Source organism: Diadema setosum, chromosome 2 (genome assembly GCF_964275005.1).
Source record: "Diadema setosum chromosome 2, eeDiaSeto1, whole genome shotgun sequence".
NCBI classification, from domain to species: domain Eukaryota; kingdom Metazoa; phylum Echinodermata; class Echinoidea; order Diadematoida; family Diadematidae; genus Diadema; species Diadema setosum.
In genome coordinates this window covers 16,680,573-16,694,670 of record NC_092686.1, presented here as the reverse complement: position 1 = coordinate 16,694,670, position 14,098 = coordinate 16,680,573, and the positions used below count along the sequence as shown (strand labels likewise).

The window sequence follows — 14,098 nt, the reverse complement described above, 5'->3', positions numbered from 1 at the left end:
GTACCCTACCAGCAAAACCTCCCTCTCTCCTCCTTCCCACTTCAAGCAGTCTCTTATAAATGTAGGACCTATAACTATAGTATTATCATGCTCTTTCGTTGAACTGTTCTTTGAAGTTTTGTCTATAAGAAGGCTAATCGCACACTGTCTGTGCAACGGCTCCAGATGATCGACTCGTACGTATTTGTGCATGCTATTTAGCTAATACATTGTAAGCCCTACAGTGATTCATTTCTTCGCGCCACTTGTACGAGGCTATAATATGATTCATTTAAGGGAAATTATCAGAACGTAAAAATAGGTTTGTCCTTGATGTCATTTTAAAAATGAAGAAATAGCTTTCTTAGATTTTTGGCTTTGGTATAGGCATCCACAATAATCAGATATTATTTTGTTTTTAATGAGGCCTACTCGCACAACCCGGATAGGATCGGCGGTTGCGGAACGTTTCTGCGTACTGCCTATTGTGCGGTATATTCGTTCCGCGGAACTAATCGACTGGATTCAGCCAGTATATCGGTTCCCCCGGAACCCGGAACGGATCGACTGTGACACCGGCGCCTCACTGCCATGATGGACTGCCGCGCACGGTAAGTCGCGAATTTCACGATGATCGGCCGGGGACGTTTCTCGCTACTCCGCTTGGCTTCCGATCCCGATGCGACCACGGCCCATAATGTTGGAGTTGACTTGGTTTGCGATTCTGATTTCCTCTGCCGGTCCGGAGTTGCCGTGATGTTGCAGATTGGTGAGTCGTCACGGCGTCCCCCCTCTGGATTGCCCCAACACGGTGGCTACGGTCTATGTCTTCGATGCGAAGATCAATCCGAAGTTTGTCTTTCGCGATACGAAGCATGATTTCGTCAGTATTTTCACCCTTGTTTTCCGTTATTCCAAATACTCTTACACAATTTCTCCTTGAGTACTGCTCAGCATCCTGCGATCTGTGCTGGAGTTTATTCATTGCTTCTTGCTGGCTGTCAAGGCGTTTCTCAAGATTCTTGATTTGTTTTGCTTTACTTTCATTTTCAATTTCAAGCGTGACGATCTTTGACTCATTCAAATCAACTTGTTTCGCAACTTTACTAATTTCCTGCTTTAGTTCCTGTAGTTCCTCTCTGATCGCTTTCTTCACCGTCTTCTTGATAGTTTCTATGAATTCTTTGTTGCCGATGAGATCCAACACTGTCAAGCACGAACATGGTGACTCACACACTGCCTGTGATTGTCGCGTTTGCCTTCCAGTGTGCGAGTTTCGCGCACTTTTCTTATCAGACGACGGGCGATCTGGGCCATCCATTTAGATGAGTAATTCGAAGGGTTGCACACATCAAAAGACGAGATGCTTCCTTTTGTCACAAAACAAAAGAGTTACTAGAGCTTGTGAATCAGAGTCGCGCAAGTTCGAGTTTACGTTGACCGATTTGGAAGCTTCTCGTCACCCAGCTCTGGCCCCGTGGAAACTTGGCGGAATGCCGTACGTCAAAACTGCATACACCATCTATAGATAAGACCACTTCATAACGTATATTTATTAACTAGATTGCACGAAATAATGTTCAGACTCACTCCTGGGAGGTCCATAATAAAACGGGAAAGAAGCCAAATCGTTCACATGTCGGATGAAACTTGACAGATGTCGATGTAAAAGTGAAAATTTGAACTAGAAATTAGGCCCGTACGTGTCCGTGTCCGTGTCCGGTCATTAGTCATTTAATCTTGTCCTTTAATTTCCCCAATCTTTCTCCGGCTTAGATGAAGAACCAGTGTGTGGGGCACCTGCCAGCTCTGAGCACGCCATCATTGAACTTTGCGCACCTCCATTTACATCGGGCACCATTTGTAGATACACGTGTGAGCTAGGTTACAGGAGAAGAGAGGGAAGCCCGCTACGGATCTGCGAACCACGTGTAAAAGGGTGGTTGGGGAAGCAGCTGATTTGTGAACGAGGTAGGACTTTTGAAATCATAGTTGGGATAGGAGCATTGTTAGAAGGGGAACCATGTTTACCGTAATGAAGACACTCTTTAAAAGTAACGACGGCGTTTCTTTTCATTGTATCTATTGATTCTTACAACTTTAAGAGTCGATTTTATGCTTATTCATATCGCTGGAAATTGTAATATCATTATAATGATTTCATGGTCATCCCCGTCTTCGTAATATTTCATAGAGAATGAGGAAGAAGTGAGATAAGAAACGTCTCTACTACTTTGAAGGTGAAAATAGCAAATTATGGACTGTAGGCCTATGGTGTAAGGATCATAGCAACAAGTTCTTTTGCTTTACGGGACTAATAATTTCTTAAGTTCATGTTGAAATGAGTGGTGACCGCTAGTTAGGATAATATAATTTCCAATGCTGCTTGCTCATGTAAATCATCGGTGCAAAACAACACTGTCAATCAAAACTGACATGATAACAATACTTTTTCGCATTTTGTGCATTCAAATTCGTATGTTTGAAGGGGTGCACTGGCTTTGGTCAAACGATTTCATGTTTAATGCTTTTAGATTTGTTTTAAGGCACCTAAATTAGTGGTCACAAGTTCAAATTCGGATGTAAGCATTCAATTTTGTGTTAGAGCGCGGATTTCCAAGTTTGTGCATTCATATTCGCGCGATGGGCTTGATAAGCACTTAAAAGCACTTTCAACTTCGTTTTTGAGCAAACGATCTTTGCAATTGAGTATTCAATTTTGTAATGCACGTACACTTATAAATAAGTAAGAGTGACTATGTACAGCTAATTATTTAATGAAACTTTTATTCTTTTTTTAATTTTCATCATCATGAGCATTATCATTGTTCATTTGAACATCCATACCTTTTTTATGCTAAACATGATATGTCAACTTCAATACAAATTCCTCCTTTCATGTCATCACATGGCACTATATCTTTATCTCTAATTTACATCTTTATTTTCATTAAGATCATCATAAACTATTGTTTTTATAATTTTCAATTGACATAATTGTGATCATCATACTGTTTTGTGATCTTCATCCTACATACTTATTTGTATCATTGTGTGAGCCACATGTGGATCACACAATGATACATTGAATTTACATTCAATTTAAAGTGCAGTACAAGTAATGTACTTTTTTAATGGACATCATTTATGTTTAATTTGAATGATACTTTTATGAACTTGTTTGCCCATATGCGACAGAATGCTCGGAAAGAGGTGGCGACAGGTGGAGACGACGTTGAATTACCATTGCCGAGAATGTATGCCCATTCGATCAATTAGAATGAGCAGATACGAAATCGGTTGCCAAAGTAGACAATTTGAATGAAGAAAAACGATTTTGAATGATGGTATTTCGATGCCTGAGAAAATTTGACGAACATGAATGCTTCTGATATGAAATTGAATGATAAAACAATGAAAACTGGCCTAAAAACCTATATTTTGATGTGATATGATAGTTATGATAATGACTTGATGTGATGTGATATTATATGATATATGATCTGATATGATATGATAAAAATTATGATATAAGAACAGCATTGGTTTAACAAAAAAGCATTTAAACCTTCAGGCAGAAGTCAACATAAGTATGTTTTCACGAGAAAGAAAATGAGCTGGTATAACGTTGAACAAAAAACCACAAAGTACAAGAAACATAATAGGGAAAGAAGTCTGCGGTATCTACACGACAAGAGATCGCAGGAGTTGTGATGGGGCTGACACCGCTACGGACAGGGCACCTATAGATAGCACACGAATGGGTAATAATTGATTAAAAGCTACTTGTTGATACCGTAAGTTTTATGTAAGTACGATTGCAAAAGAAATATTCTGTCTACCAGTCTGTAACAACCCTTTGCTTCGTAACCAACGACCAAGGATGTTTAAAATGAGGATATCTTTTAACAATGTTGGTTCTTTTGACATGTTATCATTTCTTCCTTTCTATTTACATTATCAGTCAATCCGGTTCAAGAACCAGGAGGCAGTTGCAATGTTGACCTGGAGTTCCTAGACCGACCAGTGAGTCGTCAAAGCTTTGAAAATGACTTGATCCAGCTGGACTGTGTGGTGAGCGACCCTAATGCTGAAATAGCTTGGTACAAAGATGGACAGAGACTACGATCAGGTGATAAAAATGAAAGCAATATTACTTATTTCGCTTTCACCGAATTATCAGTTGAGACCTTTTCTCACTTGTATCTTCATTTTCAGCCCTGTATACAGTCTGTAAAATTTGGTGAAGAAAGATTGTAACCTTTCTCACCTCCGAAATCTTGACCTGAAATGTGTGTAGTGTATATATATATGTATATATATATATATACATGTATATATATATATATATATATATATATACATATTATAATGATTAACGTCAACTAACCTAGCTCACAGTAATATGACGTAAGTGGCGCTGGAAGCAGGGTTGTAATTTTTGAAATTTAAAACGGCATTTGGTCCTTGTGTTTGTGTATGCAAAGGAGATATAGAAACGCAAAAGAATATCTCGCTGTGTTCAAATCAACTAAATTATTATTAGTGATGGTATATAAATCATTCTTAACCCTAGGCAGCGTTCCGGGCATTTTCATTCAATCAGCCAACGACCTTCTCATCATACCCGCATTCGACTTGACTCACGAAGGCCAGTACGCATGCTTGGCCTTGGTGAATGGCACCGAATGTCTCAGAGCTGACCTAAACATCAGTAAGTCTACATCTTTATGCTTTTAAGGTTGTGCATCAATACTCACAGGAATAAAATATTTTGTAATTACATTTGATAATATAGGGCCCATGGTCAAGACGTTATGCTTTATCGACTGCGGTTAAGTCGGGCGTACACATATCATCTGAAGAAGAATAATCATGTAGGCCCCAAACACATTAAAATTGTGTTTTGCAGAAGACCACGCGAAAAATTAGGTACTGTATTGCTTTTTCAACAGAAAATTGATAAAAATCAAACTTGCATTATCATTGGTTTCTGGAAGGAAGGAATTAGAAAATACTTATACAGGGGTAAAATGGATAAACAAAGCTATAATACAGCATTTCCAAGATTTGCATCCTGATACTGGTGAGAAATAGTGTCAGTTTGTAAAGAAGTACTATAATGACATTGTATACTAAAAAGAAGTACACTCGGTATTACTTCGAAACTGAATTTAACAGTAACCCTACGCTTGTGCAAATATGTCAATGAGTGTGTATCCTTCTACCAATGACAATAATGCAATCCAAGTATTCTTCCGTTTCCCTCAATTTAATCAAGATGAATTTTACAAACATGACATCCTATCAAGGCAAACACCTTAGATTGACACAGACAAGTAGCGATACTTATGCAGGGTTTGGAAAACTTCAAAAGGAGTATCATCATTTTGGTTCTGCATTTCTGCACTTTCTAGCTTTCAACACAATGGGCTTTTTCGCCCAAACACCCGAAGATGCCTTCGCCGAAGAGGGCGAAGAACATTTGTTTCAGTGCGTCCCTGAAGATCCAACATATGACGTCACGTGGTTCAAAGGTGACGAAAGAATCTCCATCGGAGATGCAGATGTCATACAGGTCAGACCATTACAATTCATTAGTGTTTTTCAGTAAAGTTGGTTCCGGACCTCTGTAATCTGATATGCTGATTTGCTGATTGCCATGTATAGAAGAATAATTAGAACTCAATGCCAATTGTGTGATGGTAAAAGTAAAAACCCACGTTTACCTTGACATATATAGGGAACAAGTTCTTACGACGCTCAGTACTAATAATTGAAATTACCTTATGAATTCCTGAAGAGCTGAATTAGCGTGATGTAATGTTGATGTGTAAGTGGTGGCCCTGTCCTTTGGAGTTTCTAGGTTTATCCCTTCGTTTCGTTTTATTTCATTTCCAACACATATGATTACAACATCTGAATACACATTATGATACTAATGATACAGCATTGCAATAAAAATGAAACTGTGTACAATTCTACAATTAAATATGTGTAATTTCAAGACAAGTACAGAAAAATAATGGTTGGAAATGGAGGGAAATGCTAAAAAGCAAATATTGTACAGGCCGGCGCAGCGTTTTCAAAAGGCCCTCAGCTCATTCGCTCCCCTTTTTTTTTTTTTTTGACAAGCAAAAAAAAAAAAAAAAAAAAAAAAAAAAAAGGTCTTCAGACAAAAACATACTTCAAGATCTCTATCTATTTCTATTTTAGTGCCACTTACGTACTTCCGGGTTAAAAAAAGTGTGGGGGCCCAAAGTGATGACACCTTATGTATTCCTTTGTATGGTGCACAAAAAGTGTGGGGGGCCCCCACGGCTGCGCAGGCCATGTTGTAGTCTACAGTCCCCTCATAGAAAAACGAGGCAGAGAAAGTGACCTATGACAGAAACGAAGTACTTGGTATATACAGACATTAACAAACACGAGACAGCTCTTTTGAAATGAGGGAAAGAGGAAGGTGAGCAAGCGTGGAATAAAATGACAGGAGGAGACTATACCTACGACTATCTACACAGTGGACAGAAAAATGACGGATCAAAATCGGGGCACGTGAGGCATGACATATAAGCTCGCCAAAATAAAGGAGAGTAAAAAGGAGTTGTAGTAAACGATAAACGATTGTGGAATAAATGAGACTTGAAATCATGGCTTACAAAGATACAGCTCATTCTGAAATATGAAAACTTCTTACAAACTTCTTTATTTAAAGGTAAAGCTAGGTATTCAAACATGAAGCTCCCTTTATATTACTGTCAAGTTAATTCCAAGATTTCGGACCAGAAAAAGAGAATACAGACTAGCTTAAATAGTTCTGGTTATAGGCAAACGAAATTCATTCGAGTGCCGGGTAGGATATGAATGGACAGTTTTGTTTTTGATGAACATAAGAGTCAAATAAAGAAGGGAGAGAATTATTGTAAATCGTCCTCAATACAAATGATACAAATCTTAAATCTTTAAGATGTTGTTTTCATGAAATTAAGCATCGGCATGACATCTCCAGGATTCCTTACTAATAATATGAAGAGCTTTTTTCTGTAGTAATAATATTCTTTCATAGAGTTCAGTATAACATTAAAAACACTTTTTAAAAGAAAAAAGATTAACTTTATTCATAACGCCTATGTTTCTTGAGATACTACAACAGTTATATGGAGTCAATATAAGTTCCAAGTAAGTCTTTTATAAAGAATTAAACCAAGGAATTTGAGAGAATTCGGGGAGAATATTCCTTGATAGAATTTCCAGGGAATTACTGAAAAAATGCATTGAGGTTTTCTTTTTTTACTTGTTGAAAATTCATTTGCTCTTATCCACTAAAGTAATGTCATCAATTCTATGTTTAAAGTGTTAATCATTACGTCAGGATCAGTGTTAGATAAAAACACATTAGCGTCGTCGGTGAATAATAGAAAAGTAAGAATAATTGGTCATATCGTTAATATAAGGAACAAATGGAAAGGGGTCCAAGTAAGCTCCTTGAGGAACATCATAACTGACGTTTTGCATAATAAATGTGTAACCATTAATAAATACATATTGTCTGCGATTTGAGATAGCTCCTGAACCATTCCAAGGGCTTTCTTCTGACTCTACAATAAAATTACTGCTTTTGGAGAAGTACATCATGTCAATGGTATCAAAGGCCTTTAAACTCCAGTAACAAGTATGATGAACTTTATCAATGCATTTTGAAAATTTGTCAAGAAAGGTAAGGATTGCATGGGATGTATTCTGTTTTTGCCGAAAACCAAATTGATAATTAGAAATAATTTCATGAGTATCTAAGAACCACAAAAGACTTGAATCAACAACTTTTTATAATACATGTAATTTCGACACAGAAGTAAGTAAAGAAGTGGGCCTATGATTACAAACATCTTCCTTATCTCCTTTCTTATACACTGAAATACCTTGGAGACTTTCATAGCCATCGCGACAATACCATTACTTAGAAGGATAGATTAAACACAATCATGTACCAGCGGATGAATAATGAAATTCACAATATTTTTCAAAAAACACATTGTCGATGCTGTCATGCCCGGCACTTTTTTCCAAATTCTGGACGATATCCATTAATTCGTTTCTATGCAGGGGAACAAACAACAAAAGCTTTAGAGGGAGTTGGTAAAGAATCAAAAGACTTCATATTCATCTGAAGAATATTTTTGTGCAAGATGACTTCCTATTTGCGAAAAATATTAATTGGAAATATTTGCTAGTAATGTAGCATCATCAATTACAAAATTATCATATCTAATTGAAGTAATGCAGGGTTTTATATCCTTATTCTTGTCAATGGTTGTATTGATGATTTTCCATGTATTTTGAATATCATGTTTAAACAAACAAGTATTTACGTTTTTCATAACGTAATATTTGTGTGAGGGCATTCTTGTAATTATGAAGTATACTTATTATGAGATTCCTAATTACATTTCATCCCATCAACATGATACAAATTATTCCTTCGGTTAATTGATTGTAGCAAAGACTTAAATATCTCTTGGAGTATCAGAACTCTTTTGTAATTTTCAAGTTTTTTTTTTCTTAATGATAGGAACATGCTTATTTACAAATGAAATGAAAGTACCTATTAATAAATCATAAGCTTCATTTGCATTCTCAATATTATACATCAGACCGATCTGCTCCGCTAAATTAATCTCGTAAGCTAGCTATTATTTGACGTTACCTTCCTTGAAGTTACTACAGTTGCACATAAAATAATCTTATAATCAAGGGGAATACGAGTGAAAATATGATAATGCTCTGACAAATCTGATAAAAACAATATACTAGAAACGGGAAAAGGATTAACATAAAATGTATTATCAAAGAGAGTTGTCGAGTGATTAGATACCCGAGTAGGTATGGACATCAATGGTAGAAAAGATGTATACAGACATCATGATATCAAGAAAAGACTGAGCAGTATTGGTTTGAAACTTAGATATAGGTCAATGTTAAAATCCCCCATTATATAACAATTCTTTTTATCATATTGGATTATGTGTTATAATAAAGATTGTAATTAATTAAAGGAATGGGTATTTGAATTAGGAGGTCTATACGTTATCAATTTCAACACGACATCATGTTCTTTGAACAATGACGACTTATTGTAACTTAGCTGATGCTGAACTCGTTATTCTTAGCCTCATAATAGGGACCTCCTTGTCGTTGCAGAAAGTGCAGCCAGTGTGAAATTAAAATCCTGTCATGAATACAGATACCGGGCGGTGGTCTGATTCTGCGCAATCTTGAGCTCGAGGACGAAGGGAAGTATACTTGTGTTCTAACAGACGTCGAAGGAAGAGTGAAGGCTCGGGCGCACGCTTTGCTTTTTCTGGCAGATCCGCCAATCCCCGACATACCTAATCGTAAGACATCACTAAGCAACAAAGAGTTAATGTACGATAATTTCAGGTTTCTAAATCATAGATTAAGCCTTTCCGTCAGGACGAAAAAAAAATATCAGAAGAGATGTGTAAGTTATCTTGAGTTCAAGACTCTGGTAAACTTCTTTCTAGACAACAATGACAAATTGCACATTACCAAGTTCGAGTGTCACATGAAGGAACAATGAATGTTTCACTATATGGGTAAGATTTGTCAATCATGTCAATGAAAGTGGTCAAATTGAGAGTAAGAGGCCATCCTACACGACTACTGCATGGTTTGTGTTTAGGGTTTCTTCTAACCTTTTATGGTTCATAACCTTCAACACGGCCACGTTGTTGATAACTTGGTCACTCTTACAAAGGCTAACCCATTACCTTTTTTCTGTTTTCATACGAATCGAGAGAAATTGATTATGTGAGTGGGCTTTTGAGGGAGTGACCAAGTTATCGAACAGTGTCGAATAGGAGGCCATATTAAAGGTTATGGATCATAAACCCTAAACATAAACCTGCATTTGTACAGCTGGCCTAATTTGACCACTTTCATTGACAAATCTCATCCATTCAGTTAGACAGTGTTCCTTCATGTGACGCTCAAACTTGGAAAAAGTCAATTTGCAGTTTTTGTCATTAAAGTTCAGTCATGCATGACATTTTTCAACATTATTAGATATCAATGAAAAAGAGGAAGAGTTCCCCTTCCTCACGACCAACATTGAGCTCTACAATTGTGAAATAGTAGCGCTCCAAAGTTCGATTGCCTCTTTGTCTCTCCCACCGGAGGTGAAGGCGAGACTAAGGGATCCAAATGGCGTCGGTCCGTCGTCCGTCGTCCGTCCGTCGTCCGTCCGTCGTCCGTCCGTCGTCCCTCGTCCATCACAAATGTTAAAATTTACCTGCAAGACTCTCTTATGATGCATAACTTGGCAACTGTTACAGCAATGGCAGCCACACTTGGGTGATAGAAGCACTAGAGGTATCTTCAGGGTATGGTGTTGTCGGAGGTCATGTGATGATGTCAAAGGTCATTTGAGGTCATATATCAAAGAGTATGTGCAACACTCTCTTTTCTATGTTAAAGTTTACATGCAAGACTCTCTTTTGACAAATAACTTCACATACGTTGCTTGGAATACAACCTAACTTGGGTCATAGATGCACTTGGGGTACCTTCATGTTATGGTGCCGTTGGAGGTCACAGGATAAGGTCAAAGGTCATTTGAGGTCATACGTTAAAGTTTACTTGCAAGACTCTCTTATCACACGTAACTCGACACATGTTGCTACAATGGCGATCAAACTTGGGTGATGGATGCACTGGGGGTACCTTCATGTTATGGTGCCGTAAGAGGTCACATGATAAGGTCAAAGGTCATTTGTGGTCATACGTTAAAGTTTACTTGGAAGACTCTCTTATCACATGTAACTCAGCACATGTTGGTACAATGGCAATCAAACTTGGGTGATGGTAAATGTCTCTTGGGAAGTTGAAGGTAACCACAAGGTCAAAGGTTACAGACAGGGGTCAACGAACTTTTAGGGCCCAATGTTAAGTTTTTAGGGCGCATTTCGTTTATGGCTCATAACTTTTGATCCCTTTGTCCGTTTGTGACCAAACTTGGATGGAAGATGTCCCTTGGGGAGTTAAAGGTCATCACAAGGTCAAAGGTCACAGAAAGGGGTCAACAAAATTTTAAGGGCCCAATGTTAAGTTGTTATGGCGCGTTTCGATTAAGGCTCATTACTTTTGATCCCTTTGTCCGTTTGTGACCAAACTTGGATGGTAAATGTCCCTTAGGGTGTTGAAGGTCACCACAAGGTCAAAGGTCATAAGCAGGGCAATTAACTTCTGGGAGTTATAAAAGATATTAATTCCTTGTACGCGAATGGGCGAGACACAATTTGGCGATTGCCTTGTTTTTATACGCACTGTTTAGTGATGATCATTTTGACAATAATAATAAATGATAAATTTTGTTTCATTAATGACTTACATGAAAATTTATGGGCTGTTCAGTTTCACCACTGTTCTTTGTCATTTTACACGAAAGAAGAGGGAAAGAGGGACAATGAACTCATTTAAGTTAATTCAACCCGACTTTGCGTGTAATAATGTGCGCATATAATTATGATACCGGGAGAATTTTTAAAACATTTTGTTTTTAAAGAATATCATTATGGCTTAAGAAATGTGCATAAATGCTTTGAGTTATTTAAACCACGAAGCAATAATAAGAAATATAAGTACAAACCAACTAGATTTCTTCGTTCATCCACTGGTCACACCCCTTCGAGTTCCCCGTACTCATCATTCATGGGGCAACAGAACTTTCACCCAGTATGGATCTTCTCTCTGGAACTCACTGCCTTTGAAACTGAGAATGGAGACCTCTTTCCCTCTGTTCAAGAGGGAAGTGAAGACCTTTTTATTTCAGTAACTGTTCTTTCTTTCAATTGGGATCTTTTCCTGAATGAGGCAATGTGGGAGGAGGTCTTACCTTTCTGCGCCAAGAGTGCCACTGTGTGACAGACATGGCGCATTACAAGACTCCATTATTATTATTATTATTATTAAACAGAGTTTTTTCATGTCGAGGAATTAAATTAAAAAATGTCCTTCACTAGATTTAAATTGAATAAATAAATTTTGATTAACGAGACTCTTTTCAGTGATGGAGTCATGTGTTTTGTGTATATTTGTTTGTTTATTCTTATGTAAAATTCTTATGTAAAAGTCCAAACATGTATAGATTTTGCGTAGAGTTATTTGTGTCCGGGGGGAGAGGGAGGGAGGGGAGGGGAATAGAGAATGTGATATGTAGCCTGTAAGCTCAAGTGTTTTGTTTTTTTTTCTTCTTCTTCTTCTCCTTCTTCTTCTTCTTCTTGTTTTTCTTCCTCTTCCTCTTCTTCAGTATGATTTTGTGTACAACATATTATGCTGTTTTTGTATTACCAGATGTAACTGTTGTTTTTTTTTTAAGATGCACGGACTTGTTGAAGAACAGCCTGTGGCTGAAACAAGTGACCGTGTGGAATTAGAAATAAATAAATGAATGAATGAATGAATGTAATAAACCAGTGTCTCCTTTTCTCTTGTCTGTGTATCTGTCAATACATAGAATGCGAGGCACTTGTTACACCGGACCACGTGATTGCTGGACCCTGTTCGCCTCCGTTCACCGCCGGCACGCTCTGCACCCACGAATGCGAGCCGGGCTATAGGAGAACGGGCGGGAGCGCGAGGCGAATCTGCGAACCAGCCGTAGGTTGGCTGGGGATTCAGCTGACGTGCGAAGAAGGTAGAGCAATGCGAGGCACGCTAGTATCACCACAACGCTTTAAACTTCTGAAATATCTGATTTCAAACATATAGACGGTGTGTTGATACTCTACATACATACCTAATGTCATTTACGTGTACAAGTGATTATACCAAGAAATCATAAAGTGGAGACGTAGGTTGGCTGGGGATTCAGCTGACGTGCGAAGAAGGTAGAGCAATGCGAGGCACGCTAGTATCACCACAACGCTTTAAACTTCTGAAATATCTGATTTCAAACATATAGACGGTGTGTTGATACTCTACATACATACCTAATGTCATTTACGTGTACAAGTGATTATACCAAGAAATCATAAAGTGGAGACAGAGAAAAATTATATCTTGTATGAAAACTAAAACCGTCTTCTCGTGCGTAAAGGAAACTGGGTGTCATCAATAATGTTTATTGTACACTAGTATAAGCCAACTTTGTTCCCTTGTACCATGGTTACTGACTTTCTTACAGTATAACAAAGAGAGGGAGAAAATATAACCTGACTTGAAGGCGCAAAAAACATCAACTTATGCAAAACCTTTTCCCTCCTAAAAAAATTACTATGAAGCAGTGAATCAGGTTGATAACCAATCGTAAACAGTATTGAGACAAATATCGTTGTATGAGAAATGCTACAAATAGAATATACAGCTTTAAACGGCTGGTCGTTGTATGTTACCAACAGATTTTGAACTTCGTCAATGTTCCTCACAATTCCCATCATCAGTCGCTCAAGTTCAAGAACCAGGAGGCAGTTGCAATGTTGACATGGAGTTCCTAGAGCGACCAGTCAGTCAGCAGAGCTTTGAAAATGACTTGATTCAGCTGGAATGTGTCGTGAGCGACCCTAACGCCGAAATAGCGTGGTACAAAGATGATCGCAGATTACGTTCAGGTGATCACAATTTGTAAAACAAGTATATTATGTTGTCATCAAAACTGAAATCGTGTTCTCCTTTAGATTCCTCTCTAGTGGGTTGTCGTAAAAGTCGTAAATTTATTTTCCCTTGATTTTTATTGTTTTTGCTTTGGGTAATACTGTATTTCATCCACTTAGCTTAAATACTTTTTTCTTTATTTCTGTTTCCATATAGAATCTTAATGAAATCTCGATCTGTTTTCACTCTCTTTTCTAACTCCACTTTTGTACATCACATTTGCATAACTATTTATTTTCTTGCAGATAATCTAACAACCTTATCTTCTTTTAACATTATACTATTGCAGGTCGATATCAATTTTGATATCATGTTTACCAGGAATCCTGAACATAATATTGGTTACTTTGTTGATGTATTTACTTACCAATGCTCATCGTTTCTTCAAGTGCACCTTGATCTAATGAATGTAATTACATGTTATATCTAAATCACCATGCAGAAACGAGAC

The 14,098-nt window shown here is 37.6% G+C and overlaps 1 protein-coding gene across 1 annotated transcript; it reads left to right on the top strand.

Moving 5' to 3' along the window:
- Positions 1-609: 609 nt before the first annotated feature.
- On the top strand, positions 610-12,765 carry LOC140242905 (neogenin-like). Its single transcript, XM_072322653.1, has 7 exons — positions 610-748; positions 1,756-1,950; positions 3,944-4,111; positions 4,556-4,693; positions 5,397-5,557; positions 9,221-9,371; positions 12,512-12,765. Exons 1-7 carry the CDS (start codon positions 610-612, stop codon positions 12,763-12,765), a joined length of 1,206 nt encoding a protein of 401 aa, XP_072178754.1.
- The last annotated feature ends 1,333 nt before the right edge of the window (positions 12,766-14,098 follow it).